This window comes from Aotus nancymaae, unplaced genomic scaffold (assembly GCF_030222135.1).
Source record: "Aotus nancymaae isolate 86718 unplaced genomic scaffold, 86718_ANA_hifiasm-v0.15.2.pri h1tg000006l, whole genome shotgun sequence".
NCBI classification, from domain to species: domain Eukaryota; kingdom Metazoa; phylum Chordata; class Mammalia; order Primates; family Aotidae; genus Aotus; species Aotus nancymaae.
This window is the reverse complement of record NW_026988417.1, coordinates 98,429,203-98,455,907: the sequence shown is the minus strand read 5'-3', so window position 1 is coordinate 98,455,907 and position 26,705 is coordinate 98,429,203. Positions and strand designations below refer to the sequence as shown.

The following is a 26,705-nucleotide window of genomic DNA, read 5'->3' as shown; positions in this document are numbered from 1 at the left end:
CAAATCTGTTCTTTCCCCACACCCATCAGGAAGTAGGATCAGATGGACAACAGTGCACATTTACAGCCTTGTCTCAGGGCAATGTTAGTTCTGAAAATACGGTCAGAAGAGTTCTGATGTTACATAGAACAGTCCACTAGCCTATTTTATTGATGTCATTGTGTTCATCAGACCTGATAAGCTGGAAGCGATAAATACCCTAGACGCCCTGGTGGGACATACGTGCTCCAGGGGGCAAGAGAGAGACTGGAAAGATTCAGGTGCCTCACACAATGCTGCAGTTGTTAGGAGTCCAGTCTTCTGCGGCATGCTGTAATATCCCCTCCGAGGTAAAGGACAAGTTCTCTCACCTTACATCTCGGCCCAAGCAGAAAGACGTGTAATACTTAGTAAGCCTCTTTGGTTTGGGAAGCAGCAGATTCCATGCTTGGAATCATCTCTATGACTAACTTATTGGCTGGCTGAGGGCTGCTGATTTGGGCTGGGGTCCAGAGCAAGAGATAGCTCTGAAGCGGATTCAGTCTTAGGGGGTGGCAAACAGGCCTGCTGCTTGGGCCTCGTGTCCTGGAAGATCCCTTGGTTCTGGAAGTATCCAAAGCAGACAAAGATGTTACATCAAGTCTCTGGAAATTCCCTGTAGAAGCAATATAGGACAGAACCCTAGAGTCCTGGAGCAAGGCCATGTCATCTGCCAGACGAAGGTATACACCATTTGAAAAGCAGCACCTTTCATGCTAGGGGACTCTGGTGAAAACTGAGTGTCTCACGTGGGACATCAAATGATACTGACACCAGAACTGCCTCTTAGGAGCTGGCAAACCACCAGATACGTGGTTGGTGATCCTAGCAGGATTACATTGTATGATGGGAGTAGTGTGTTTGAGATCAGGCTTGAGCCAGTACAAAGGCCCCAGTGAGCCGTCACCTGGCCACCCAGGGACAACACTACCTAACCCTCCTGTGCTATACTGAACAGCGTCCCCCCAAATTCATGTCTACCCCAACCTCTGACTGTGACTTTATTTGGAAATAGGGTGTTTGCAGATAAAATCAGTTAAGATTGGGTCATACTAGATTAGGGTGGCACCAAATCCAATGAATGGTGTCCTTAGAAGAAGGCCATGTGGGGACCAGGCACAGTGACTCACATCTGTAATCCCAGCACTTTGGGAGGCTGAGGTAGGCGGATCATTTGAGGCCAAAAGTTAGAGACCAGCCTGGCCAACATGGCAAAACCCCATCTCTGAGGCACGAGAATTGCTTGAACCCGGAACGTGGAGGTTGTAGTAAGCCGAGACTGTGCCACTACCCTCTAGCCTGGGTGACAGAGTGAGACTCTGTCTCAAAAAAAAAAAAAAAAGAAGAAGAAGAGGGAGGGCACATAGAGATGGAGGCAGAAGTGGGAGTAACGCTGCCACAGACACCAGAAGCCACCAGAAACTAGAGGAAGCACAGCGTTCTCTTCTAGAGCCTTTGGAGAAACTTTGGCCCTGCTCACACCTTAATTTCAGACCTTCAGCCTCTAGAACTGTGAGATACTAAATTTCTATTGTTTTCAGCCACCCAGTTTGTGGCACTTTGTTATGAGAGCCGTAAGGAAATAATATGTGTGCCATCATCCCTCCCTTATCTCACACTGATGGCGAGAGAACAGAGAGAAAAAATGGCCTGGCTCAAAGATGACTCATGGAGTATGTTGATCCCAGCTAATAATTGGCTACTGCTGCTTGACAGATCTACCCGAGGTGGCCTTGAAAGATGGTCATGAGGAAAAAGTCCTCCCACTGGGCCCAGCACTGGACACGGCCCCTAGCAATACCTTTGTATGGAGAGGAATATGGTCTAAGGTTAAGCGTATGCATGGACTCTTAGGCACAAGCTTTTGGGTTGTGGCCTCTCAGAATGGTTTTTGCTGGTTTATTAAGGACATGGAAGGATAAGTTTGAAAAATGGGAACCAGAAAGTCTAGGGAAGAGACACACACACAGATAGACCTGGGAAAGAGGACACAAAACGTGAAGATCTTTGCATTTCATGGCAGAGTAGTATGCCTTCTAACATACTATCTGTTTATTTCTGTGTATTGCTCATTGGCTGAGTCCCATCATTAAAATGTAAGCGCCAAGGAGCAGGCATCTTAGTGTTGCTGATGTAAAAAACAAATTTCATCAAAATTTTTAAAGAGGTTTACTCTGAGCTATTAGGAATGATCATGGCCCAGGCCTACATGATCCCAAGAGTTTCTGAAAAAGTGTGCCCGATGTGGTCAGGTTACAGTTTGGTTTTATACATTTCTGGAAGACAGGAATTGCAGGCAAAATCATAAATGAATACACGGAAAGTATACATTGGTTCAGTCCAAAAAGGCAAGACATCTTGAAGTGGGGGCTTAAAAGCTATGGGTGGGTTTTAGGGATTCTTTTGTTGACAACTGGTTGAGAGATTTAAGCTTTGTCTAAAGACTTGAAGTCAGTAGAAAGGAATGCCTGAGTTAAGATAAGGAGGTCTGCTCCTGTCATGTGATGCTATACCAGAATTAGGTTGGAAAGTAAGCCCCATTACACCAGGTTAATTTAAAAAAATCCATTTAGCTGGGACTACAGGCATGTGCCACCATGCCTGGCTGGTTTTGTCTTTTTAGTAGAGACGGAGTTTGGCCATGTTGGCCAGGTTGGTCTCAGACTCCTAGCCTCAAGTGATTCATTCACCTTGGCCTTCCAAAATGCCAAGATTACAGGTGTGAGCCACCACACCTGTCCAAGCCTGGAGTTTTCAATACATCAGTTGGGTGCTGGGTTTTAGGATAATTTGGAACCTAAGCAATCTCATTCTGAAAGATAAATTTCTATATTTAATAGTAAACATGAATTTGAAATACAGATTTTTCCATAGAGAAAAAAATTTTTAAAGAAAAAAGTCTTTTTAATGAGATTTTATGGTTTATATGGCTTAACTCCCCAGGCCCCATAGATAGGAATTTGGGCAGAAGAGAAAAGGTCAGAGTTCAGTGCTCAGGGTTATTCATGGATTCTCTGTTCCTAGCAGAGTGTATGCACATAGTGGGTGCCCAATAAATATGAGTGGATGAGGAGAAAGAAGAGAAGAAAGAGAAGAAGGGAAAAATGGGGGAAGGAAGAGAGAAAGAAAAGGAAGAAAGCAAGAGCAGATGGAATGATGAGGCTCAGGACCCACTATCCCAGAAATGACTAGAAAAGATCAGACTATGCCACCCCAATATACACTTCTTTGGCACATTGATTATTTTGAACTGGTTATTTTGAGAAACTGTAGACATAAATTTAGCTCTGAAAAGTTGCCATTCTGTAAAAGTAATTTACATCTATAAGGACCTCTCTCCACTTGTAATGATGCTCCCTCTCTGCACCAGGAAGGAAAGGATGGTTAAATCTCCAGAGACTATTGAGCGGTGGAGAAGGCATCACCTGAAATCTGCATAACAAGCCTTGCCTTTGTTTAAAGTGCTTTTCTTGGCCATCTCTTTTTTCAGACAAAGGACAGCATTTAAATCTGAAGTTTAGGCTCCTCATTGGAGAGCTAGTCTAGAGATTCACTTATTTCTATGGGTTTTTCCCCCGCTGTGTACATGAGGTACCCATGTTAATAAACCTCTGTTCATTTTTATCTTGTTAATCTGTCTTTTGTTACAGGAACTATGAACTAAGGACTATGGTTCAGAACTATAAAGGGTGGAGAGAAAATTCTTTTTCCTCCCTTCTGGAGGACACAATTAAGAACCATAGCCCCCAGTAATGCCAGCCAGAGCTGATAGGACTGAAAGAGAGATGTGTCTATTGGCCCTAGCCAGCCAGAACAATAGGCCACAAGTTCATGAGCCACCAGGGTCACCAGTGAGTGCCATCTGTGCACAGGGAGCAGGTGATGAGGGACATCAACAATGAGGCCAGTGACCAACCATAAGGTGGTGCAGGGAGCTAAACATGGGAACCTGAGGCCCCCTCTCCTCAGCACCCTAAGATGGCCCTCACTAAGCCTCTATATCCAAATGCCATCTTAGGCAAGAGAAGGGAAAGGGGAAAATCTTGGAACACCCTGAACATTTACCTAGACCAGAGTATTTAAACCAGAAGAGACAGCTTTACTTGGCAAGCCATTTCTCCTCCTCCCACAAGCATCCTACACATATAGACTGGAAGTTTGAGAATAAGATTATATCAATAATAGAAAACAAATAATGTGTTCTTCGGGTATCTGAGTCATAGCATATTGCCTTTTAAGGACTAAGTAAAACAAGGGATAGTGTTAAAGAAAAATTATCCAGTGATGCCTCTTAAAGTGCCATAAGGCAGACTTTATTCAGGACCCTTGTGATAGCCTTGGGGCTGCTGAATGGAGTCTTGCTATGGTGAAGAGAAATTGGCCTTGACTCTGAACATAGCATGAGCAAGTGAACTTATACCTAAGGAATAGGGTGGGGGTGGGGGACAGCAGATAGAAAATCACTAAAAGCAAACTTCGGGGTAAGGGGGATTCTGGCTAACCCAACCTAACAGGATTCTTGCAGAAGGCAGACCATGGCAATCAGGCATCATCTGGGGGCTGATGGAGGATGAGAAACCCAATCAGATATTAAGGATGATCAGATACAGAGGGTGGGAGGTTCTGGCTAACTTTACTCAGAAGAGTTCTTTTGCTAAAACTGGATTTTACAAGGAAGTGCACAGATGGGCCTAGGAAAAGGCTCTTGAGCAAAACTTGGCCAAGCCCAGAATTTTTGTGAACAGAGGAACACAGAATAACCTGTGGTATTTCATTAAGTTTTTTTTTAAAATGTCTGAGAGCATCCATCAAAAGGAGGTGTGCCATCAGTATTTTGGACCATTTTATAACATGTCTTTTTGTATTTTTACTTGCATGTGGCTTACTTTTGACTAATGACAGCATCTACAAAATAAAGGATACCTGGTGATTTTTATTGTGCATGTGTTTACAAAATCTTGCTTCAAATGAGTTATATCATTTATAGCCCTTTGTCGTGCAACCTTATGGCAGGCAGCTTCTGCTATATTAAAAATTAGATTAATTGGATTTTAAAAACATTTTGTTAAACCAAGTAATGAAGTAAATAAGCATCCCTAATACATTTTTAATTTACATTCACATTTATGCTCCAGGCCCAGCTTCAGGAATACATATTGTGTAGACACAGACACACACACTCTCCCTCACTCTGTCTCTCTCACAAACACACACTCACACGGCCTTGGCCTTAGATGTGAAAAAGCATCTTATCTGTCAAAGGAACACACCTATCTGAAACTTAAAGAGGCTGGAAATAATGAATTTTTTTTTTCTGGACTAAATAAAAACCCACTTTGCCTTGTTCCCTTCAGAATGTAGCGGAAAGCCTTTCCATTTAGGCAAGGGCCAATTGTTCAATAGAAAATGCCAGTGAAGCTCATTGTAACAGGATTCTATCCATCTGTAATTTCCATTCCCAGAACCAAATACTTTCATCTGTTCCCATGTCTTCCAAAACATTAGTACCCTTGGTGGTAAAGGGAAACAGCTACAGATTGTCATTTCATTCTGGAGAGCCATTCAGAAAGAAAGGGGCATACTATAAGCTTGGGACTAAGAACAGATTGAATTCATTAAAAAGACACAAGCCAAACTGTTCCTCTCTGGTACATGAAAAATTATCACTGTTGTTGTTAAAACCATATGTTCTAGGTAAGAGGACAGGTTTTGTATTCGCTCTAACATTTGTTCTGAGGAATGTTGATGTACTTAATGCTAGTATGTGCTTAGCAGTAATTTGCAAATATGAAAAGTAACCAAGAGTTCAAGAAATGAGTAAGAAGGGTCAGAAGCCTCATCTGAAATATTTCCCAGTTATCACTGTGTCCGAATGTTAGTGCATACATAAGGATTTATGTCATCATTTGTCATCACTTCATAGCTTTCAGTATGCAGGGTCAGACTTCAAAAGAGTTTGTTTCCTCCTTAAAAAAAAAAAAAAGTCTTAAATTTTTTAAGTTTCCATACAGTGAAATTGGTAGAGGCTTTGATCACTTGACCTGAAATGATACTGATTTGTGCCTTTCAGCTGAAACTCTGCTCAGTTCCTCAGTCCCAGGTTTAAAAAAAACCAACACCCCACTTAATTGATGTATAGCATATGAAGTATGCATGAAGTATAGCAATGTGCACTAAGAAGAAAATCATAAAGTGTTCAGCTTGATGAATTATAACCAGGTGAATACATTCACAATTTATGTATCCATTCTCTATTTGATGGGCTTTGGTTGTTTCTAGTTTTGGCTGATTAATGCTGTAAGAACATTATTGTTAGTGCCTTTTGATACACATGGATATGTATTGCTGTTGGTTCTACAGCTAGGAGTGAAATTGTTTGGTTACAGAGTACATACATATATTCAATTTTAATAGAAAATGTCAGCCTTACAAAGAGGTTTTGCCAATTACATTACCACCAGACATTTTTGGGAATTATAATTGCTCACATCTCTTCCTATTCCTTGGTAGCATCAGCCTTTTTAAGTTTGGTCATTTCAGTGGGTTGTATCCCATCGTGGTTTTAATTTGCATTTCCCTGAAAACTAACAAGGTTGAATATCTTTCCCTGTATTTTTTGGTCCCTTAGTATCTTCTTTTGTGAAGAGCCTAATAGAAAATTGTGTCCACTTTTTTAGTGTGTTGTTTATCTTTTTCTTTTTGATTTGCAAGAATTCTGTGTAAATTCTGGAAATGATTTCTTGGTTAGTAATATGCATTCCACATATTCTTCGTTTCTGCAGCTTTAAAAACTCCCTCACTAAGATATTTTGGTGAACAGAAATTTGTCAATCTTTTGACTTAATGTTATTGCCTTTTCTGTCCAAAAAAAATATCCTTACCCACAGGTCATGAAGAAATGCTCCTATGTGGTTTCCCAAAGCTTTATCATTTTGCCTTTCACACTGCACAGTCCATATAGAATTGATTTCTGTGTATAGTGTAAAGTAAGAGTGAAGTTTTATTTTATTCTTAAAGTAGATAACCAATATATTTAGCACCCATTATTGAAATGACTGTTTTTCCACCAGATCTCTGCATTTATAAAATTCAAGTGTCCATATATGTGTTGCTCTGTTTCCAGACTCTCTATTATGTTCCACTGGTCTATTTATCCATTTGTACCAATCCCACACTTAGTGCAATTACTGTAATTTTAAAAATTACTGTATCGTTATAGGTCTTTCTACAGGGTGGAATAATTTCCTCTCATTCTTAGGTTTGGCTATTTTTGGTCTTTTGCATGTCCACATACATTTTGGAGTCAGCTTGTAAATTGCAATGAAAATTGTTGGGCTTTTAATTCAAATTGTTTAGAATCTATAGGTTAGATGGGGAGAATTACCATTTTACAATATTGAGTCTTACAATCTATAAACAAAGTACATCAATAAACAGTAAATCTATAGATCTAGTATTTCCTTCAATTTATTTAGTTTTTCCTTTGTGTTTAATTATTAATAATTTAATTTAGTGACATAATATTCATAATAGATTTTTACATATGTCTTGAACATTTCAGATGTATTTCCAAATATTTCCTTTTTGATGATATTATAAATTCCAAACCCCAAGGTGATAGTATTAGGAGTTGGGGCCTTTGGGCTCTAATTTAGGTAATGAGGGTGGAACCCTCATGAATGGGATTAGTGCCCTTGTAAAAGACAATTCAGAGAGCTAGTTTGCTCTTTTCCTACCACTTGAGGAAAATAAGAAGTTAGCTGTCTGCAGTCTGGAAAGGCCCCTATCCAGAGCCTGACCTGCTGGACCCCTGATCTCTGTTTCCAACCTCCATAACTGTAAAAAATAAATTTCTGTTGTTTATAAGTCATCCAGCCTATAATACTTTGTTATAGCAGCCTGAGCTAAGACAGGAAGAAACTGACAATTGAATAATACTATTTGGAGTCCTCAATGCCCCACTTTCAATAATGGACAGAAGTAGGCAGAAGGTAGACTGGGCATGGTGGCTCATGCCTATAATCCCAGCACTTTGGGAGGCCAAGGCAGGTGAATAATGTGAGGTCAGGAGTTCAAGACCAGCCTGGCCAACATGTTGAAATCCCATTTCTACTAATAATACAAAAATTATCTGGCACATGCCTGTAATCCCAGCTACTCAGGAAGCTGAGGCAGGAGAATCACTTGAACCCAGGAGGCAGAGGTTGCAGTGAACAGAGATTGCACCATTGTACTCCACCCTGAGCAACACTCCATCTCAAAAAAAAAAAAAAAGGAAAAGAACTAGGCAGAAGATAAACAAGGAAATTGAATACTTGGACAACAATATAAACCAAATAGATCAACACTCATCTATAGACTACACCCAACAATTGCAGAATACACATTCTTCTCATTCTCCAGAACAGACTGTATGCTAGGTTATAAAACAAGCCTCAGTAAATTTAAAACAAATAGAATTATTAAAAGAGTATGTTGTCAGACTACAATGTAATCAAGTTAGAAAACAATGACAGAGAGAAATTTGGGAAACTCACAAATACATGGACTTAAACAACATTCTACTTTAAGAATAAAATAAAACTTCACTTAAACAACACACGGATTAAAGCCATCAGATCTCGTGAGACTTATTCACCATCACAAGAACAGCACATCACAAGGAAAGACCTGCCGTATCATTCAGTTACCTCCTACCGGGTCCCTCCCACAACACATGGGAATTCAAGATGAGATTTGGGTGAGGACACAGCCAAACCATATCACTTGCCTAAGAGAAAATCTCTAACCATGGACTTGTCTTTCCATCATTCCTCTCAGCCTGAGTTGCTGAGTGACATGTGGAGGAGAGTGACCTGCAGAGGCCAGAAAGCATGCTCTGAACTGAGACTCAAATGCAAATTAGACTACTGTCTTGTTGGTCTCACCACATTTTTGTGTCCTGCGCTACAGCAGGTAGTGCAATCCCAACAGAGTCGTCTTTAGACTCACAAAGCAAGACAGCTGCTCTTCTGTGTTCTCCACGCATTCCCTCCTCCAGGGCGTCTTCAGAGACAAATCCCTCCTCTGAAGCTACGGTGCCTGATATTCATCAATTTGCAGGAATATTTACCTCAGAAGCCAGGAGGATTTGCAGCAGCTACTTGACAAGGAAAAGGACCTCCTGGCCGGCACCCAGCCATGATCCTACACCTTAATTGTTGACTCTCCCGCCACACACGGCTTCCAGGGGATGCTCTTTCCTCATCTTGGCAACCCTACGTCTGGTCTCCCACAGAAGCGACAACAGGCTAAAGTCAATTTTCTAGGCAAATAAACCATAAGTAAATATTGATTCTAGATCTCAGTATTTCCTCTTTGACTGTTACATATATTTAATCCTATATGTCCGCAAGCAGATTTAGTCCATGCGCAGTCTAACTGAGCTAATTCTCAGGGTACCAGGAGGGCTTCTTGACAAGTCTCCATTGACAAGAAGACCTCATGCTCCTTCTTCTGTCATAAAAAAGTGGAAATGGGTGGCTGGCAAGATGGCTGAACAGGAACAGCTTCAGTCTGCAGCTCCCAGTGATTTCAACACAGAAAGCTGGTGATTTCTGCATTTCCAACTCAAGTGCCTGGCTCATCTCATTGGGACTGATTAGACAGTGGGTACAGCCAACAGAGGGCGAACCAAAGCAGGGCGGAGCAGTGTCTCACCCTGGAAGTGCAAGGGGTCGGGGAACTCCCTCCCCTAGCCAAGGGAAGCCATGAGGGACTGTGCCATGAGGAACGGTGCACTCAGGCCCAGATACTACATTTTTCCCATGGTCTTCGCAACCCACAGACCAGGAGAGTCTCTCGGACGCCTATGCCACAAGGGCCCTGGGTTTCAAGCACAGAACTGGGTGGTCCTTTAGGGAGACACCGAGCTGGCTGAGGAGGGTGTTTTGGTTTCGGTTTTGGTTTTTTCCCCAGTGGCGCCTTGTATGCCAGCAAGAGAGAACCTTTCACTCGCCTGGAAAGGAGGCTGAAGCCAGGGAGTCAAGTGGTCTAGCTCAGTGGATCCCACCCCCATGGAACCCAGCAAGCTAATGCCATTTGACCCAGCAATCCCATTACTGGGTATATACCCAAAAGATTATAAATCATTCTACTATAAAGACACATGCACACGTATGTTTGTTGCAGCACTATTCAAAATAGCAAAGACTTGGAACCAACCCAAAAGGCCATCAATGATAGACTGGATAAAGAAAATGTGGCGACCACGTATGAGCTGCTGGTGGGGTGGTCAGCGCAATACCCAAGGCCAAGGGCAAGACCCGGAGGCAGAAGTTTGGTTACAATGTCAACCGAAAGCGTCTGAACCGAAATGCTCAACAGAGGGCAGCACCGCGGATCGAGTGCTCCCACATCCGGCATGTCTGGGACCACGCTAAATCGGTGCGGCAGAACCTGGCCGAGATGGGGCTGGCTGTGGACCCCAACAAGGTGGTGACCCTCCGTAAGAGAAAGGTGAAGGTCATGGAGGTAGACACAGAGGAGAGGCCTAAAGAGCTTGTGCGGAAGCCCTATGTGCTGAATGACCTGGAGGCAGAAGCCAGCCTTCCAGAAAAGAAAGAAAATACTCTGTCTGGGGACCTCATTGACTACATAAGCTACATGGTGGAGAACCACGGGGAGGACTATAAGGCCATGGCCCGCGATGAGAAGAATTACTATCAAGATACCCCAAAACAGATTCGGAATAAGATCAACGTCTATAAACGCTTTTACCCAGCAGAGTGGCAAGACTTCCTCGATTCTTTGCAGAAGAATAAGATGGAGGCTGAGTGACTGGTTTACATCAAACCTGCCCCAGGCTGAGGCCTCTCCCTGGACCTGGGAAGAGGCCTGAAGCTGGAGCCAGCGTGTAAGGCAAGGAGGGCTGTGTGGCTCCAGAGGGGCTGGCCAGATCCCATGGAATCAGAAGGTTTTACACACACATACACACACACACACACACACACACACACACACGAATGCAAACTCCCCACTCTGGGGAAGGAACTGTTATCAGAGGCTCCAATTTATATTCTTCTGGGGTTCATGGAAAAGCCAGAACCTGCCGTTTTCAGGGTGGGTGGTTTATGTGAATATGTGTGTACATAAGAAAATAAAGATATTTTACTTATCTGAAAAAAAGAAAAGAAAAGAAAATGTGGCACATATATACCATGGAATACTATGCAGCCATAAAAAAGGAACCAAACACCTCATGTTCTCACTCATAAGTGGGAGTTGAACAATGAGAACACACGGACCCAAGGAGGGAAACATCACACACCAGGGCCTGTTGGGAGGTGGGGGGCTAGGGGAGGGATAGCATTAGAAGAAATACCTAATGTAGATGATAGGTTGATGGGTGCAGCAAACCATCATGGCACTTGTATACCTTTGTAACACACCTGCACATTCTGCACATGTATCCCAGAACTTAAAGTATAATTTTTTTAAAAAAGTGGAAGTGGCTCAGTGTGATGGCTTAGATATGTAATTCCAGCAGTTTGGGAGGCTGAAGCAGGAGAATTGCTTGAGCCCAGGGGTTTGAGACTAGTCTGGGCAACATAGACAGATCCCATCTCTATAAGCAATAAATTTTTTAAAATTAGCCAGGTATGGTGGCATGCACCTGTAGTCGCAGCTGCTCTGGAAGCTGAGGTGGGAGGATCACTTGGGCCCAGGAGTTTGAGATTGCAGTGAGCCATGGTTGTGCCACTGCACTCTAGCCTGGGGACAGAGTGAGACTTTGTCTCCCCCTGAAAGAAGGAAGAAAAGGGGAGGGGAGGGGAGGGGAGGGGAGGGGAGGGGAAGGGAGGGGAGGGGAGGGGAAGGGAGGGGAGGGGAAGGGAGGGGAGGGGAGGGAAGGGGAAAGAAATGAAGGGAAGGAGGGAGGGGTAAGGGAGGGAGGAAGAAAGGAAGGAGAAAGGAAGGGAGGGAGGGAGGAAGGAAGGATGAAGGGAGGGAGGAAGGAAGGAAGGAGAAGGAAGGAAAGAAAGGAATGAAGGAAGGAAGGAGAAGGAAGGAAGGAAAGAAAGAAAGGAAGGAAGGAAGAAAGGAAGGAAGGAAGGAAGGAAGGAAGGAAGAAAAAGGAAGTACTTTCACTTTTCCCAGTAGCATTTGGCATATGCTTAGAGGCATTTTGAAACACTATAGGATTCTCATGGAAGATTATTTTAAAAATATCTGAGTGTCAGCAAGAAGGGTGGGAGCTTTTGAATATGTATTCTTATTACTAGAAAGTTTCCAGGATTGCTGAAATCACATTATAGTCTTAAAATCCTTCTTATTTGTTTATGGACAAAAAAAGGCTTAGATCGTCAGAATCCAATATAAAGCCACATGCAACTGTATTTCCTAATACTAATATTCTGTGGAATAAGGTGACATTAGAAAGAGATTAGTTCCTGCTAGACACACGTTTTTACATAAATGAATGTCTGATCCTATAGTTTCATGGCAGAACTTTATGGCTGCAAATCAAAAAAGCACAACATAGATTCATCTTGCCTCTTCCTGTGTTCCTAAACAAACTATAACCTTGAATCATGATTTCATTATCATAGACAGTAGAATTTCATCAAATAGCTGTGACACCAACTATGTCAAAGTTATGAAGGTAAACCCAAATTCTCAGTTTACATGTTTCATGCAATAATCTACAAATATATTTCCTCAATCTCCAAAAACGTGTAAATATTTAATGGCACAGAGCCTTTTCGAATGCTCAGGTGAGAATAAGGCACATTTGCTTCTTAGACTAGATTTTAGCCTGAAAGTCATAAATCATGAAGACTGTCAGTGAAGGTAAAACAGTCATCTTTCCTTTAGTCTAAACAAAAAGCCCTGGGAATGAGCCTCAGAAGAAAAGACTTTGAAGATGTGTGCAGAAGCCCCCAAAATACGTTTCTGTGCATCTCTATAATGTTATATCTGCCTACAGCTATTGTATACATTGTGTATTATATCACACTAGAGGCTTTTTAAGAAGTGATATTTCACATGCATATAAGTTTAAAACAAGACATTTTCTGTAGTCAGTAAGTTACTAGCCTCTGAGACACATAAGAGAAATTCTGAATTGAAAATTTTCCTCCAGAAAAGGTCGGAAAGAAGAAGTCTGGTAAGTAATAATTTAATATTTTTTTCTTCTGTATAACACTCAATATATCCAGTTTTTTTCCCTAATCAAGATCTATAAATACAATAAAAGTAAATAATATTTCACCACAGAACATATTATACACATATTCTGGCTAAAGACCAAATGCAATCTAATTTTCCCAGTAAGTGGAGAATAATTGTCAAAGTCATGTAACTTAACATTTTATCGAGTTTTATTTTAAAGACAGAATTTGTTCTGTCTTTAAAATAAAGAAAAAAATTGTAAAGGAAACTATTTTTATGAAGTCTATCAACACTAAAAATGTGCTCGTAAAACCCAGATCTGGTCTGAAATAGAATATGTGAAAGGCAAGTTCATGAAAATGCATGAACTATAAAAATGGTTTTCATTACTGGTAGGTAATTTCACCAGAAAGCCATTATTAAATTAATAATTAACCCTTAAAAGAAAAAACTAAAAACAAATAAAGTAAATATGTAGCACTTACTGACCAACACTGGACACGCTGAGTCTGAACCATTTTCTAGCTGATTCTGCTCCCAGCTTTTCCACTCGGAACATGGCAATCTTGAGCGAGATGCCCAGGCAGGAGCTGCTCAGGCCAAGGGTCTTGATGGAACATTATCCTACAGGAGCTCTGTACTCTGGCACCTAATGAGGTTTACAAAAAGAATTGATAAGACAACCTACCCTCACTTTGAAGTGAGAACTTGGAGGCTGAGCCCTATAGGTGTTTCACATCTGTAATCTCAGAACTTTGGGAGGCTGAGGTGGGAGGATCGCTTGAGCCCAGGAGTTCGAGTCTGCAGTAAAGTATGATCATGCCACCGCACTCCAGCCTGAGCAACAAAGCAAAGCACTGTTTCAAAAAAGAATATTGTACATTAATTATTAACTTGAACATCAATATACATCAATATGTATAATTTTGAAGAAGGCTCTGTCAATTCCTATAATCAACTTTTAGTTTCTCCACACTGAAAATCCTGGAATGGGCTTTCTGTTTATTTGACCTGGCAACTCAGTCTCTCTGTCTCTGTCTCTCTCTGTGTCTCTCTCCGTCTCTCTCTCTCTCTCTTTCTCTCTCTCTTTCTCTCCTTCCTCCCTCCCAAATCTTTCATTCGTCAACAATCATTTTGAAATAATCAGCTTTCTGCAAGCTACAGTGATAGGATGGCAGTTGAAATCCCATCATGGAAGTTTAGTCACCTCAGATTCAGGATCTGAATTGAAAACAGAATTTCCGTTATTGCTCCTGGCTCATTTAAGCACTACTCAGAAAATATTTGCTGAACTAGGCACTTTGTTCTAGTCACTCAGGATATAGCAGTGAACACAAAAAATCCTTGTTCACACAGAACTTATATTCTAGCTGGGGGAGACGAGAGTAAACGAATATGTAATATTCTGGGTGGCTGGAAATGCTATGAAGAAAAATAAAGCAGGGGAGGGAACAGAACATGACATGCAGGGGCTACAGTGGCTTACAATGGACTGGTCAGAGAAGGCTCTGTGATGCATTGATGTCTGAGAAGAAGACTGAAGAAGAGCAGGTGAGTCAGGCAGATTCACAGAGAACCAAGCATTGGAGAGAGTAAGTGCAAAGCTTGAAGGCAGCCATGTGCTAGGCGTGTTCCAGGAACAAGAAGGAAACCAGAATGGCCAACGCAGTGTGAATGGGGGGAAGGACTGGGCAAGGAAAATGGTAACGAATGAAGAAGGTAACCTGGAGCCAGGTAATGGAGGGACTTAGACAATGATAGGAATTTAGGGTTTTACTCTGAGAGAGGTGGAAAACCAGCCGAGGGTCTTAAACAAAGGAGCGGCAATGATCTGACTTATGTTTCCAAAAGATTACCCTGGAAGGTATGTGAAATAAATAGATTGGAGAGTTACAACGAAAGAATCAGAGATGTTAATTACAAGGCTATTCAAGGCTTCCATTTTAACTCTATTGGAGTAATGAGTGCTGGTCTTGCCCTTCTACTGTAAACCATTGGAAAACTGAACAAAGGTATGAAACACTTCATATCAAATTCAAATTTTATATCAGACTTAGACACTGCACAAGAGATTTCACAGGACTTTGATATGTGATAAAAAGAGGGGGGGAAAAACAAGGTAAGTCTTACCTCAGCTGTCTGCTTGGAGGTATTTTTTGGACTATGCTGCAGGGAGAGAGAATCCAAGCAATAGACAGGGATTTCATCAAGTGAGATAAGCGGGGATCAAGTAGCAGGCATTTGCCAGGTGGAATACTGAGGGTAGGATGCATCCAGATAAAGAGATACGGAAATCAACAGAGGGATTCCCTTGAGTCTATTGCTGAATATTAATATGTCCATGGACAGGCCCGGCAAGGGTCTCCTGGGAAGCTGTAAGCCAAACAATTCTCAGAGCTCACACTGGGCTGGGAGATAATCAAGACATGCCAGCCAGGCACGGTGGCTCAACCTGTAATCCCAGCACTTTGGGAGACCAAGGTTTGCAGACCACTTGAGCCCAGGAGCTCAAGACCAGTTTGGGCCACAGGGTGAAACCCCATCTCTACTAAAAATATAAAACTTAGCCAGGTGTGGTGGCATGCACCTGTAGACCCAGCTAGTTGGGAGGCTAAGCAGGGAGGATTGCTTGAGTCCCAAGGCAGAGGCTGCAGTGAGCCAAGATTGCATTGCACCACTGCACCCCAGCCTGGGTGACAGAGAAACACCATCTCAAAAAAACAAAAACAAAAACCCCACGCCAACCAGTGTGGAAAAACCTCACTAACATCTAGGGCATCAGTAGGATGATGCTTTAGATACAGAGCTCAACTAGGTCTAGAGTGAGGACGATTGTCCTACCCCAGCAAAGCCTGAGACAAGCCCCGAAAGGTGAAGCTGAACTGTGAGTTTCTTAACTACCTGCCAAAATAAACGTCAACACATTTTAAAGAAATTTAGCAAAACCGAGACATGAACAACATGCTATTCAAAATTTTCAGCATCCAAGAAAAATTACTAGACATGCGAGAGCAGAAAAGAGTGGCTGCAAACCAGGAGAAAAATCAGTGAATAAGAAGCTAGAAATACAGTGGTCCCCTCTTCTCCACAGGGGACACATTTTATGACCCCACACACCACCTTCTGCAGTGCATGCCTGAAACCATGAATAATACCAAACCTTATGCGTACTATGTTTTTACCTATACATATAAACCTATGAGAAAATTCAATTTATAAATTAGGCACAGTCAGAGATTAACAGCAGTAACTAATAGTAAAACAGAACAGTTATAGGAATATACTCTCATGCAAGTCGCGTAAATGTGGTCTCTCGCTCTCTTTCTCAAAATATGTCATTGTACTACACTACCCATCGTCTTGTGATCTGTCAATCTAATAACTGAGACAGCTACCAAGTGACTAACAGGCAGGCAGCATATAAATCTGAGATACACTGAATAAAGGGATGATTCACATCCTGGGCAGGACAGAGCAGGACAGCGGGAGGCTTCATCGTGCTACTCAGAATGGTACGCAGTTTAAAACATAGGAAGTGTTTGCTTCTGGAATGTTCTCTTTAATATTTTCAGACCACTGTTGACCATGGATAACTGAAACTGTGAAAAATAAAACTGTGGACAAGGGGGGATCACTGTAGAAGGCAAATTAAATGGAAAGTAAGTAGAGGAAAGAAAATAATAAAGATAAGAGTATAAATCGATGAAATAGAAATTGACATCCAATAGAGAACATTAATGGATCCCAAAGTTGGTTCTTTGAAAAATCAGCAAAGTTGATAAACCTATAGTTAAATTGCCAAAAATAAAAAGGAAAAAGGACAGAAAACTATTTGGGCCAAATTGTGTCCTCTCAAAACCCAGATGTTAAAGCCCTCATCCCCAGTGCCACTGTATTTGAAGACAGAACCTTTAAGGAAATAATTAAATTAGGTCATAAGGTTGAGGCTCTATACAAAAATTAGCTAGGCATGGTGACACACATGTGTAATCCCAGCTACTTGGGAGGCTGAGGCAGGAGAATTGCTTGAACCCAGGAGGCAGAGGTCACAGTGAGCAGAGATCGCACCATTGCACTCCAGCCTGGGCAACAGAGCCAGACTCTGTCACCAAAAAAAAAAAAAAAAAAAAAAATTGGGGCCCTAAACCAATAGCACTAGTGTCCTTACAGGAGGAGGAAGAGAGGAAGAGATGCCAGAGCTTTCTCTCCTCCTCCACACATACATAAAGAAAGGCCCTAGTGAAACCCCGTCTCTACTAATACAAAAAATTAGCTGGGCATGGTGGCGTGTGCCTGTAATCCCAGCTACTCAGGAGGCTGAGGCAGGAGAATTGCCTGAACCCAGGAGGCGGAGGTTGCGGTGAGCCGAGATCACGCCATTGCACACTCCAGCCTGGGTAACAAGAGCGAAACTCCATCTCAAAAAAAAAAAAAAAAAAAAAGGCCTAGAAGGACACAGTGAGAAGGCAGCACTTGGCAAGCCAAGAGAGTCCTCACCAGATCCAAAATTTCTGACACCTTGATCTTGAACTTCTAGTCTCCAGAACTGTGAGAAAATAAGTTTCTCTTATTTAAACCATTCAGTCTGTGGTATTCTGTTACAGCAGCCCAAGCTGATAATAATAATAATGATAATTCATATTTCAGTACCAAGAGATGGAGTGCCTCTGTAACAAACAACTAAAAATGTGGAAGTGACTTTGGAAATGGATAATGGGCAGAGGCTGAATGAGCTTTGAGGTGCATGCTAGAAAAAGCCTAAATTGCCATGGAAAGACTTTAGTAAAAATAAGGATGTTACAGTGATTCTGGTGAGAGCTCAAGAAGAGGTGAGGATAGCTGTAGAGAAAGTAAAAGCCTTTATTATCTTAGAAAATATATATCATCATGAGTAGAATGCTAATAGAAATAGGACATTAAATATGCCTCTGATCAGAAAGAGATCATCATGGTGGATGGCAGGCAGGACTAGATTGCAGCTCCAACTCAGACAGACAGAGCAGCGTGTGAAGGCTCACATCATCAACTTCCACTCCAGAATGACTGCAAGAACAAACCAGCAATCCTGAGAGGACCCACAGACCCTCTGAAGAAAGTGGACTGCTCCTGCAGGACCAGGAGACACCCCAAATACTGTGAGTGCCCAAATTGTGGAAGTGGGAAAGGGAGATACTCCACCCCAAACACACCCCACCACTGGGGAAACTGAAGGTCTAGTTTGTAGGATAAGTTTCTGACCTTACTGGAGCTGAGTCAATTTAGAGAGATGAGCAAAATACAGAGATAGAGGAAGCAGCAGGAAAGGCCCTGGGAGCTCACTGGGTCACCTAGCAGGCCATTCCTGCCTGGTACCACGGGGATCCTTCGGGAGGATGGCCAGAGGCACAAGGGAAAATGCCACATGGAGAAGGAAATCTCCAGCTGAACTTTGTAACAATTTAAACCTGGTGACAAGCTCTCTGGCCAGAACTTGGGGGAGGGTGTAAATTCAGTGTGCAGATTTCACAGGCAGAGGAAGAACCAAAGCTCTTTTCTTTCACAGCTGGGATGCAGGTAGCCTGGGGCAAGTTCTCAAGCCCTGCTCGCCCACTGCCTCGAAACAGACTCTGAGCTGTTAGGGGAGCATAGTGGAAGTGAGACTGGCCCTTCAGATTGAGTGGGAGCTGGGTGAGGCCTGTGACTGCCAGCTTTCCCCCACTTCCCTGACAGCCTACATGACTCAGCAGAGGTAGCCATAATCCTCCTAGGTACACAACTCCATTGACCTGGGAACCACGCCCCCATCCCCCACAGCAGTCACAGCAAGACCTGTCCAAAGAGAGTCTGAGCTCAGACCCACCTAGCCCTGTCCCCACCTGATGGGCCTTCCCTACCCACCCTGGTAGCTGAAGACAAAGGGCATATACTGGGCATATACTTGTGGGAGTTCTAGCCCTACCCACCACCAGCTTCTCTCCATATTACCACAGCTGACGCTCTCTGGAAAGCACCACCTCCCAGCAGGAGGCCAACCAGCATAAAAATTGAACATGAAACCACCAAAGCTAAGAACCCTCACAGAGTTCATTTCACTCTCCTGTCACTTCCACCAGAACAGGTGCTGGTATCCACAGCTGAGAGACCCATAGATGATTCACATCACAGGACTCTCTTGCTGGGTAGCTGGACCCAGAAGAGAGAGAACAATCACTGCTGCTTGGCTCACAGGAAGCCACATCCATAGGAAAAGGGGACGGGGTGCTACATCAAGGGAACACCCTGTGGGACAAAAGAATCTGAACAACAGCCTTCAGCCCTAGACCTTCCCTCTAACAGAGCCTACCCAAATAAGAAGGAACCAGAAAACCAACTCTGATAATATGACAAAACAAGGCTCTTTAATACCTCCAAAAAATCACATTAACTCTCCAGCATGGATCCAAACCAAAAAGAAATCCCTCATTTACCTGAGAAAGAATTCAGGAGTTTAGTTATTAAGCTAATCAGAAAGGCATCAGAGAAAGGCAAAGCAAGGAAATCCAAAAAAATGATACAATAAGTGGAGGGAGAAATATTCAAGGAAATAGATAGCATAAAGAAAAAACAATCAAAACTTCAGGAAACACTGCACAACTGTAGAAATGCAAAATGATCTGGAAAGTCTCAGCAATAGAATTGAACAAGCAGAAGAAAGAAATTCAGAGCTCGAAGACAAGGTCTTCAAATTAACCCAAGCCAACATAGACAAAAAAAAAAAGAGTAGGAAAACATGAACAAAGCCTCCAAGAAGTCTAGGATTATATTAAACCAAGCCTAAAAATAATTGGTGTTCCTGAGGAAGAAGAGAAATCTAAAAGTTTGGAAAACATATTTAGGGGAATAATTGAAGGAAACTTCCCTGGCCTTGCTAGAGACCTAGACATCCAAATACAAGAAGTGCAAAGAGCACCTGGGAAATTCATTGCAAAAAGGTTATTGCCCAGCCACATTGTCACCAGGAATCTGAAGTTAAGACAGAGGCAAGAATCTTTAGAGCGGTGAGGCAAAAGCACCAGGTAACCTATAAATGAAAACCTATCAGATTAACAGCAGATTTCTCAGCAGAAAACCTACAAGCTAGAAGGGATTGGGGTCCTATCTTCAGCCTCCTCAAACAAAACACTTATCAGCCAAGAATTTTGGATCCAGTGAAATTAAGCATCATATATGAAGGAAAGATACATTGTTTTTCATACAAACAAACGCTGAGAGAATTCACCACTACCAAGCTACCACTACAATAACTGCTAAAAGGAGCTCTTAATCTTGAAACAAATCCTGGAAACACCAATACAGAACCTCTTTAAAGCATAAACCACACAGAACCTATAAAAGAAAATACAGCAAAAATTAAAAACAAAAAAAAAAAAAACAAGGTATACAGGCAACAAATAGCACGATGAATGCAATGGTACCTTACATCTCAATACTAACATTGAATATAAATGGCCTAAATATTCCACTTAAAAAATACAGAATTGACTGTGTACAGTGGATCATGCCTGTAATCCTACAGGTAGTAGGAATACTACTCAGCCATAAAAAGGAATAAATTAAAGGCATTTGCAGTGACCTGGATTTTGGAGACTTGGGGGAAAGGGTGTGAGGGGATGAGGGATGAAAGACTGCAAATAAAGTACAGTGTATACTGCTTGGGTGATGGGTGCACCAAATCTCACAACTGCTAAAGAACTTACTCATGTAACCAAATACCATGTGTAGCCCAATAACCTATGAAAAAAAATTTTTTTAATGCTTCTGGTGAGGTCTCAAACACCAATGAGGAACATGTTATTGGAAACTGAAGGAAAGAAAATCCAAGTGGCAGAGAATTTGTCTCAATGGTGTTCTAATGTTTTGTGGAAGGTAGAACTTGTGAGTGGTAACCTTGGATATCTAGCTTAGGAGATTTCTAAGCAACACGTGGAAGGTTCAGCTTGGGTTCTCTTTAATGCTTATAGTAAAATGTGAGAGGAGGCAGATGAATTGAAGAATGAATTGTTAAGCAAAAAGGCAACAGTACTTGAAATTTTGGGAAATTCTCAACCTATCCATATTTCAAAAAATAAGAAAGTGTGTTTTGGAAAGAATGCCAAAAGTGTGACTATGCAATCACTCCATAAAGAGCTTACCCAGGAAGTTAATCAGCCATTTCATCAAAAGCCAGGAATAGAGACGGGATTATACCAGCATAAACACTGCCAGTTTGGAACAAAGAGAACAGAGATGGGATGAAATTAAAAACAGGCTTTTGGACTCTTGGAATTCTACATGATGAGACAATAGAGCTATTTGGCTGAGAATTTGCTTTCTCCTTCAAGAAAAGGGAAGAATGACTCCAAAGATGACTTAGAGATTACTAAGGTTTCCACTCCCATCACAGGATGAGAGCACACAACTGTTACCTCCTCAGTTTCAGAGGTAAGGCTACCTCTCATGTTTCAGTGGACCAGCCTGTCCCTACCCAGTGCCTCAGGGATAGGGTCTCTGTGCAGAGCCAAGGTGGCAGAGCCACAATCTGGTCCTTTGGGGTGATACTGATGTGCGATGAGGCTCAGAGAGCAGAGCATCCAGGCAAAGAGGATCATCCTTGAGCCCTAATATCTCATAAATTTGCCTTGCTAGGTTTTGTACTTGCTTGGGGCCCATAACCTCTTTCCTCTTTCCAGTTTCTCCCTTTTGAAATGGAAATGTCTATCTTATGCCTGTCCCACCATTGTATTTTGGAAGCACATAACTTGTCGGTTTTACAGATTCACAGAATCATACCTGGAGTCTCACCCATATCTGATTTAGATGATATTTAGATGAAATTTTGGACTTGGAATAGATGTAAAATAGGTTAAGATTTTTGAGGCTCTTGGTAGAGGATAAATGTATTTTGTATGCAAAAAAAAAAAAAAAAGCATTAAGTTTTGGGAGGCCAGACGGCAGAATGTTATAAAATGAATTATGTTCCCCCTAGGTTTTTAAGTTGAAGCCCTAGCCCCTAGTGTGGTGTTGTTTGGAAACAGGGTCTTTAAGAAGGTAATTTAGGTTACATGAGGTCATAAGGGTGGGGTTCTATTCCAAGAAGAGTAGGAGACACCATAGATCGCTTTTTGTGTGCACACACAGAGGAAAAACCATGTGAGGACACAGTGAGAATGTGGCTGGGCGCAAGCCAGGAAAACAAGAGGCTTACCAGAAACCAACACAGATGGCACCTTCATCTTGGACTTCTAGCCTCCAAAAATGTGAGAAAGTGAATTTCTGTTGTTTAAGCCACACAGTCTACGGTGTTTTGTCATTGCTGCCCTATCAGACTAATACAAAAATCAAGATCAATAATATCAGGAGTGAAAGAGGGAACATCACTACAGTTCCTACAGAAACTAAAAGAATAATACAAACATAAATTTATAATTACAACTAAGACGAAGTAGACGAATGTCTTGAAACACATAAATTACCAAAACAGATACAAGAAGAAATAAAAATCTGACTAGTCACATTAAAGAAACTGAACATGTCCCAACAATTTTATTAGATGAGCATTACCTTGATAACAAAATTTATAAGAAAACAAAATTATGATCAATATTTGTCACAAACACAAATGAAAAAAATGCTTTTAAATTAGAAAATTGAAAATACAGCAATATGGCCACACAGGTGTGGTGGCTCACACCTGCAATCCCAGCACTTTGGGAGCCTGAGGCAGGTGGATCATTTGAGGTCAGGAGTTCGAGACCAGCTTGGCCAATATGGTGAAACCCCATCTCTACTAAAAATACAAAAATTAGCTGGGCATGGTAGTGGGCACCTGTAGTCCCAGCTACTTGAAAGGCTGAGGCAGGAGAATTGCTTGAGCCTGGGAGACACAGGATACAGTGAGCTGAGATCACACCACTGCACACCATCCTGGGCAACAGGGTGAGACTCTGTCTCAAAAACAAACAGACAAACAAAAACACAGCAATATACAAATGAGATTTATCCCAGGAAAGCAAGATAAGTTTAACATTCCAAAATCAATGTAATTCACCTTTTAAAATGATTGTTATTATTACTACATAATATTAATATATTACAATATGATATAATTATTATATATAATATATCCTATTATATAATTAATAATAATAAATGATATTATTTTTATCATTGTCCTTTAAAATAATAAAGAATATAAAACATACAATCATATCAATTGATTTTTAAAAATATCTTTGACCAAATTTATCACCCATTTATGATAAAAGTGCTCCTCAATCTAGGAATAGAAGAGATCGTCCTCAACCTGATAAACAGCATCTACAAAAACGTTAACCACGAACATCATACTTAATGGTGAAAGATGGAAGGCTTCCCCCCTTATCAGGAACCAGGCAAAGATGTCCTCTCTCAGATATCCTCTCTCACCAAATTTGCAGAACACCAAAGAAAAAGAGAAGACTATATAATAAAAGCAATCAGGGAGAAAAGATGAATCAGTTAGGAATGGCAATTATACTTATGACTTCTCGGCATCAACAATGTAACTCAAAAGACAGTGGAACCATATTTTTAACATGCTGAAAGAAAATATCTGTCAACCTAGAATTATGTTCTTGGCAAAACAATCTTTCAAGAAAAGGGGTAAAATAAAGACATTTTCAGGCAAACAAAAGCTGAACTTGATTCTAGGAGAATCATATTAAAGAAAATTTCAAGGACAAGAAAAAGTTAAATTATCTCAAAAGGAAGGTCTGAGATTCAAGGAATGATGAGCAAAGATACTGGCAAATATCAGGTAAATATAAATAAATACTGAGAATAAAACAGTAAGAATGTTTATAGGGTAAAAATAAAAGTAAGAATTTTTATAGGGTAAAAATAAAAGTAAAAATACTGGACAGAAATAGTGTAGAAGTTGGAAGGCTGATCAGGGTTAAAGCATTAGAAGAACTTGTATTTGTTTACTAGAAGGTAAAGTTAGTAATTAATTTTAAACTGTTAACCATGCATTTTAAGTAACTAAAGTTACTGCTAAAATAATACAAATACAGAATTTAACTTCTAAACTAATACAAGAGGGAAAATAAAATAAATAATTCATAAAGAAGAAAAGAGAAGAAAAAGAAAAAAGGCAGAACAAATAGAAAATATGTGACAAGATGTAATAAAATAATCCAAATATAAATAGAAAAATATTTAAGTGAAACTTGCCAATTAAAAGACAAATACTGTTAAACTGGAAAAAATATATGAAATCAAGATATATGCTATTTAAAAAGACTTATCTAAAACATAAGGATACAGTAATTTTATTTTAAAAAACAGATTAAGCATAGCGGCTCATGCTGGTAGTCCCAGCCCTTTTGCAGACTGAGGAGGGACGATGATTTGAGATTAGGAGTTTGAGACCAGCCTGGGCAACATAGTGAGACCCTATCTCTACCAAAAAATCAAAAATAAAAAAAATTAGCAAGGCATAGTGGTACATGCCTGTAGTCCCAGCTGCTCAGGAGGCTGAGGCAAGAAGTGTGCTTGAGCCCAGGAGTTTGAGGTTATAGTGAGCTATGATTGTGCCACTGCAATCCATCTGGGCAACAAAGCAAGACTTTTGTCTATTAAAAAAAAGTATTTTAATCAAAAAAGTGAATAAAGATATACCAGGTAAATGTAACCAAAATAATTCTAGGTAATATTAGACATATATTATACCTAATGATAAAGAGTCTACTCATCAGGAAGATACATTTCTCAACATTTATACAACTAATAATATAGTTTTCAAATAACATGAAGTAAAAAATTGACAGCTACAAGAGATATTAACAAATCCACTATCATAGTTGAAGTTTATCTAACATTTGTTTCAGTAATTAGTAGAAATAGATTGTTTAAGTCAGTAATAATGTAAAAAATTAGAATAGCACAATAGACAATCATGATGTATGATTCGCTCTCTCTCTCTCTCTCAGAATATATATTATTTTCAAGTATATATTTACCCATTTAAAGAAGTGACTACATGCTAGGCTTTAAGAAAACTTCAATAAATTCCAGCAGGTTGTTACTATTCAGAATATACTATTTGGCCACTAGACAATTACATTGGAAATCAATAACAAAAAAGGTAGAAAATCCTCATATCTTTAGAGATACAAAACACACTTCTAAAGAGTTTCACAGAAGAGAGAGACTATACGATATTATACGATATTTAGAATAGAACAATAATAAACTAGTACATACTAAAAATATATGAGATATAGTGGTATTGAGAGTCAGTTTTATAGCCTCAAATGCTTATATTAGAAAAGAAGTGAGTCTCAAATGTATGATCTAAGCATCCAATTTATGGAGTTAGAAAAAAATAGCTGAATAATTCCCCAAAAGTAGAAGAAACAACATAATAAATATAAAACCAGAAATGCATAAAATAAAAAACATAGTTCCAAGACAGAGAATCAACAAAGCTAAAAATTTGGTCTTTGACAAGACTCATAAAATAGACAACAGCAAGATTAGTGAAAGAGAAAGAGAGATATATAAACTAGTTAAGAATTAATATGCACATATCTCTAGAGTCTGGAGAGAGTAAACAGATTATAAGATATGAACAAATTTGAGACAATTAGTTTGAAAACCTAGAGGAAATGAATACATCCTATTATGAGCTGAACTGTGTTCCCTCCAAATCCATATGTTAAAGTCCTAACTCCTTGTACCTCAGAATGTGCTTGTATTTGACAATAGGGTCTTTAAAGAGGACATTAAGGATAAATGAGATCATTAGGGTGGGCCGAAATCCAATAGGACTGATATCATAAAGAAGATAAGGACATAGATACACACAGAGGAAAGACTGAGTGATGACACAGGGAGAAGATGGCCAACTACAAGCCAAAGAGAGAAGCCGCAGGAGAAGCCAACCCTGCCAACACCTGCATCTCGGACTTCCAGCCTCCAGAACTGTGAGGAAACACATTTCTGTTTTTTCAGCCACGCAGTTTGTGGCACTTTGTTATGGCAGTCCTAGCAAACTAACATATAAACCTAGAAAAAGTCAGTCATTAGCAAAACTAAATCTGTAATTTAAAAGTCTTGTGTGGCCAGGAGAGGTGGCTCAGGCCTGTAATCCCAGCACTTTGGGAGGCCTAGGCAGGCAAGTCACAGTGTCAGGAGCTCAAGAGCAGCCTGGCTAACATGGTGAAACCCTGTCTCTACTAAAAATACAAAAAATTAGCTGAGTGTGGTGTTCGGCACCTGTAATCCCAGCTACTCGGGAGGCTGAGGCAGGAGAATCACTTGAACCTGGAAGGCAGAGGTTACAGCAAGCCGAGACCATGCCACTGCACTCCAGCCTGGGCTACAGAGCAAGACTCCATCTCGAAAACAAATAAATTAATTAAATTAAAGTCTGATGACACAAAAAACAACAGATTCAAGTGATTAGTTCTAGCTTGACCAAATATTCAAGAAACAGACAACTTCAGTTTTTTCCAGGGGATGGAAAAAGAGAGTGTGAGGCTAGCCTGACATAGATTTAA

General features: G+C 40.8%; 1 protein-coding gene and 1 long non-coding RNA gene across 4 annotated transcripts in view; one reads left to right on the top strand and one right to left on the bottom strand.

The window, feature by feature from the left end:
• The window catches only part of LOC105731017 (uncharacterized), a 59,092-nt gene that overhangs the window by 17,711 nt on the left and 14,676 nt on the right, over positions 1 to 26,705 (bottom strand). Inside the window, exon 2 of one of the 3 annotated variants that reach the window (XR_010340007.1) lies at positions 13,653 to 13,816. The exons of 1 other annotated variant lie outside the window; for it this stretch is intronic. This is a non-coding gene — a long non-coding RNA (uncharacterized LOC105731017). The remainder of the gene's footprint in view (positions 1 to 13,652; positions 13,817 to 26,705) is intronic. One more of the 3 variants, XR_010340006.1, reaches the window with a different exon arrangement.
• LOC105730997 (nucleolar protein 16) lies at positions 9,549 to 11,014 on the top strand. The gene is made up of 2 exons (XM_064364961.1): positions 9,549 to 9,607; positions 10,296 to 11,014. The coding sequence occupies exons 1-2, from the start codon at positions 9,549 to 9,551 to the stop codon at positions 10,834 to 10,836; spliced, it is 600 nt and encodes a 199-aa protein (XP_064221031.1). The 3' UTR covers positions 10,837 to 11,014.

Bases quoted from the DNA above. Each gene is read 5' to 3' on its own strand.
- LOC105730997 (XM_064364961.1), top strand. From the start codon at position 9,549: ATGGCTGAACAGGAACAGCTTCAGTCTGCAGCTCCCAGTGATTTCAAC. The intron at 9,608-10,295 runs GTGATTTCTGCA...TGGGGTGGTCAG, and splicing joins GATTTCAACACAGAAAGCTG to CGCAATACCCAAGGCCAAGG.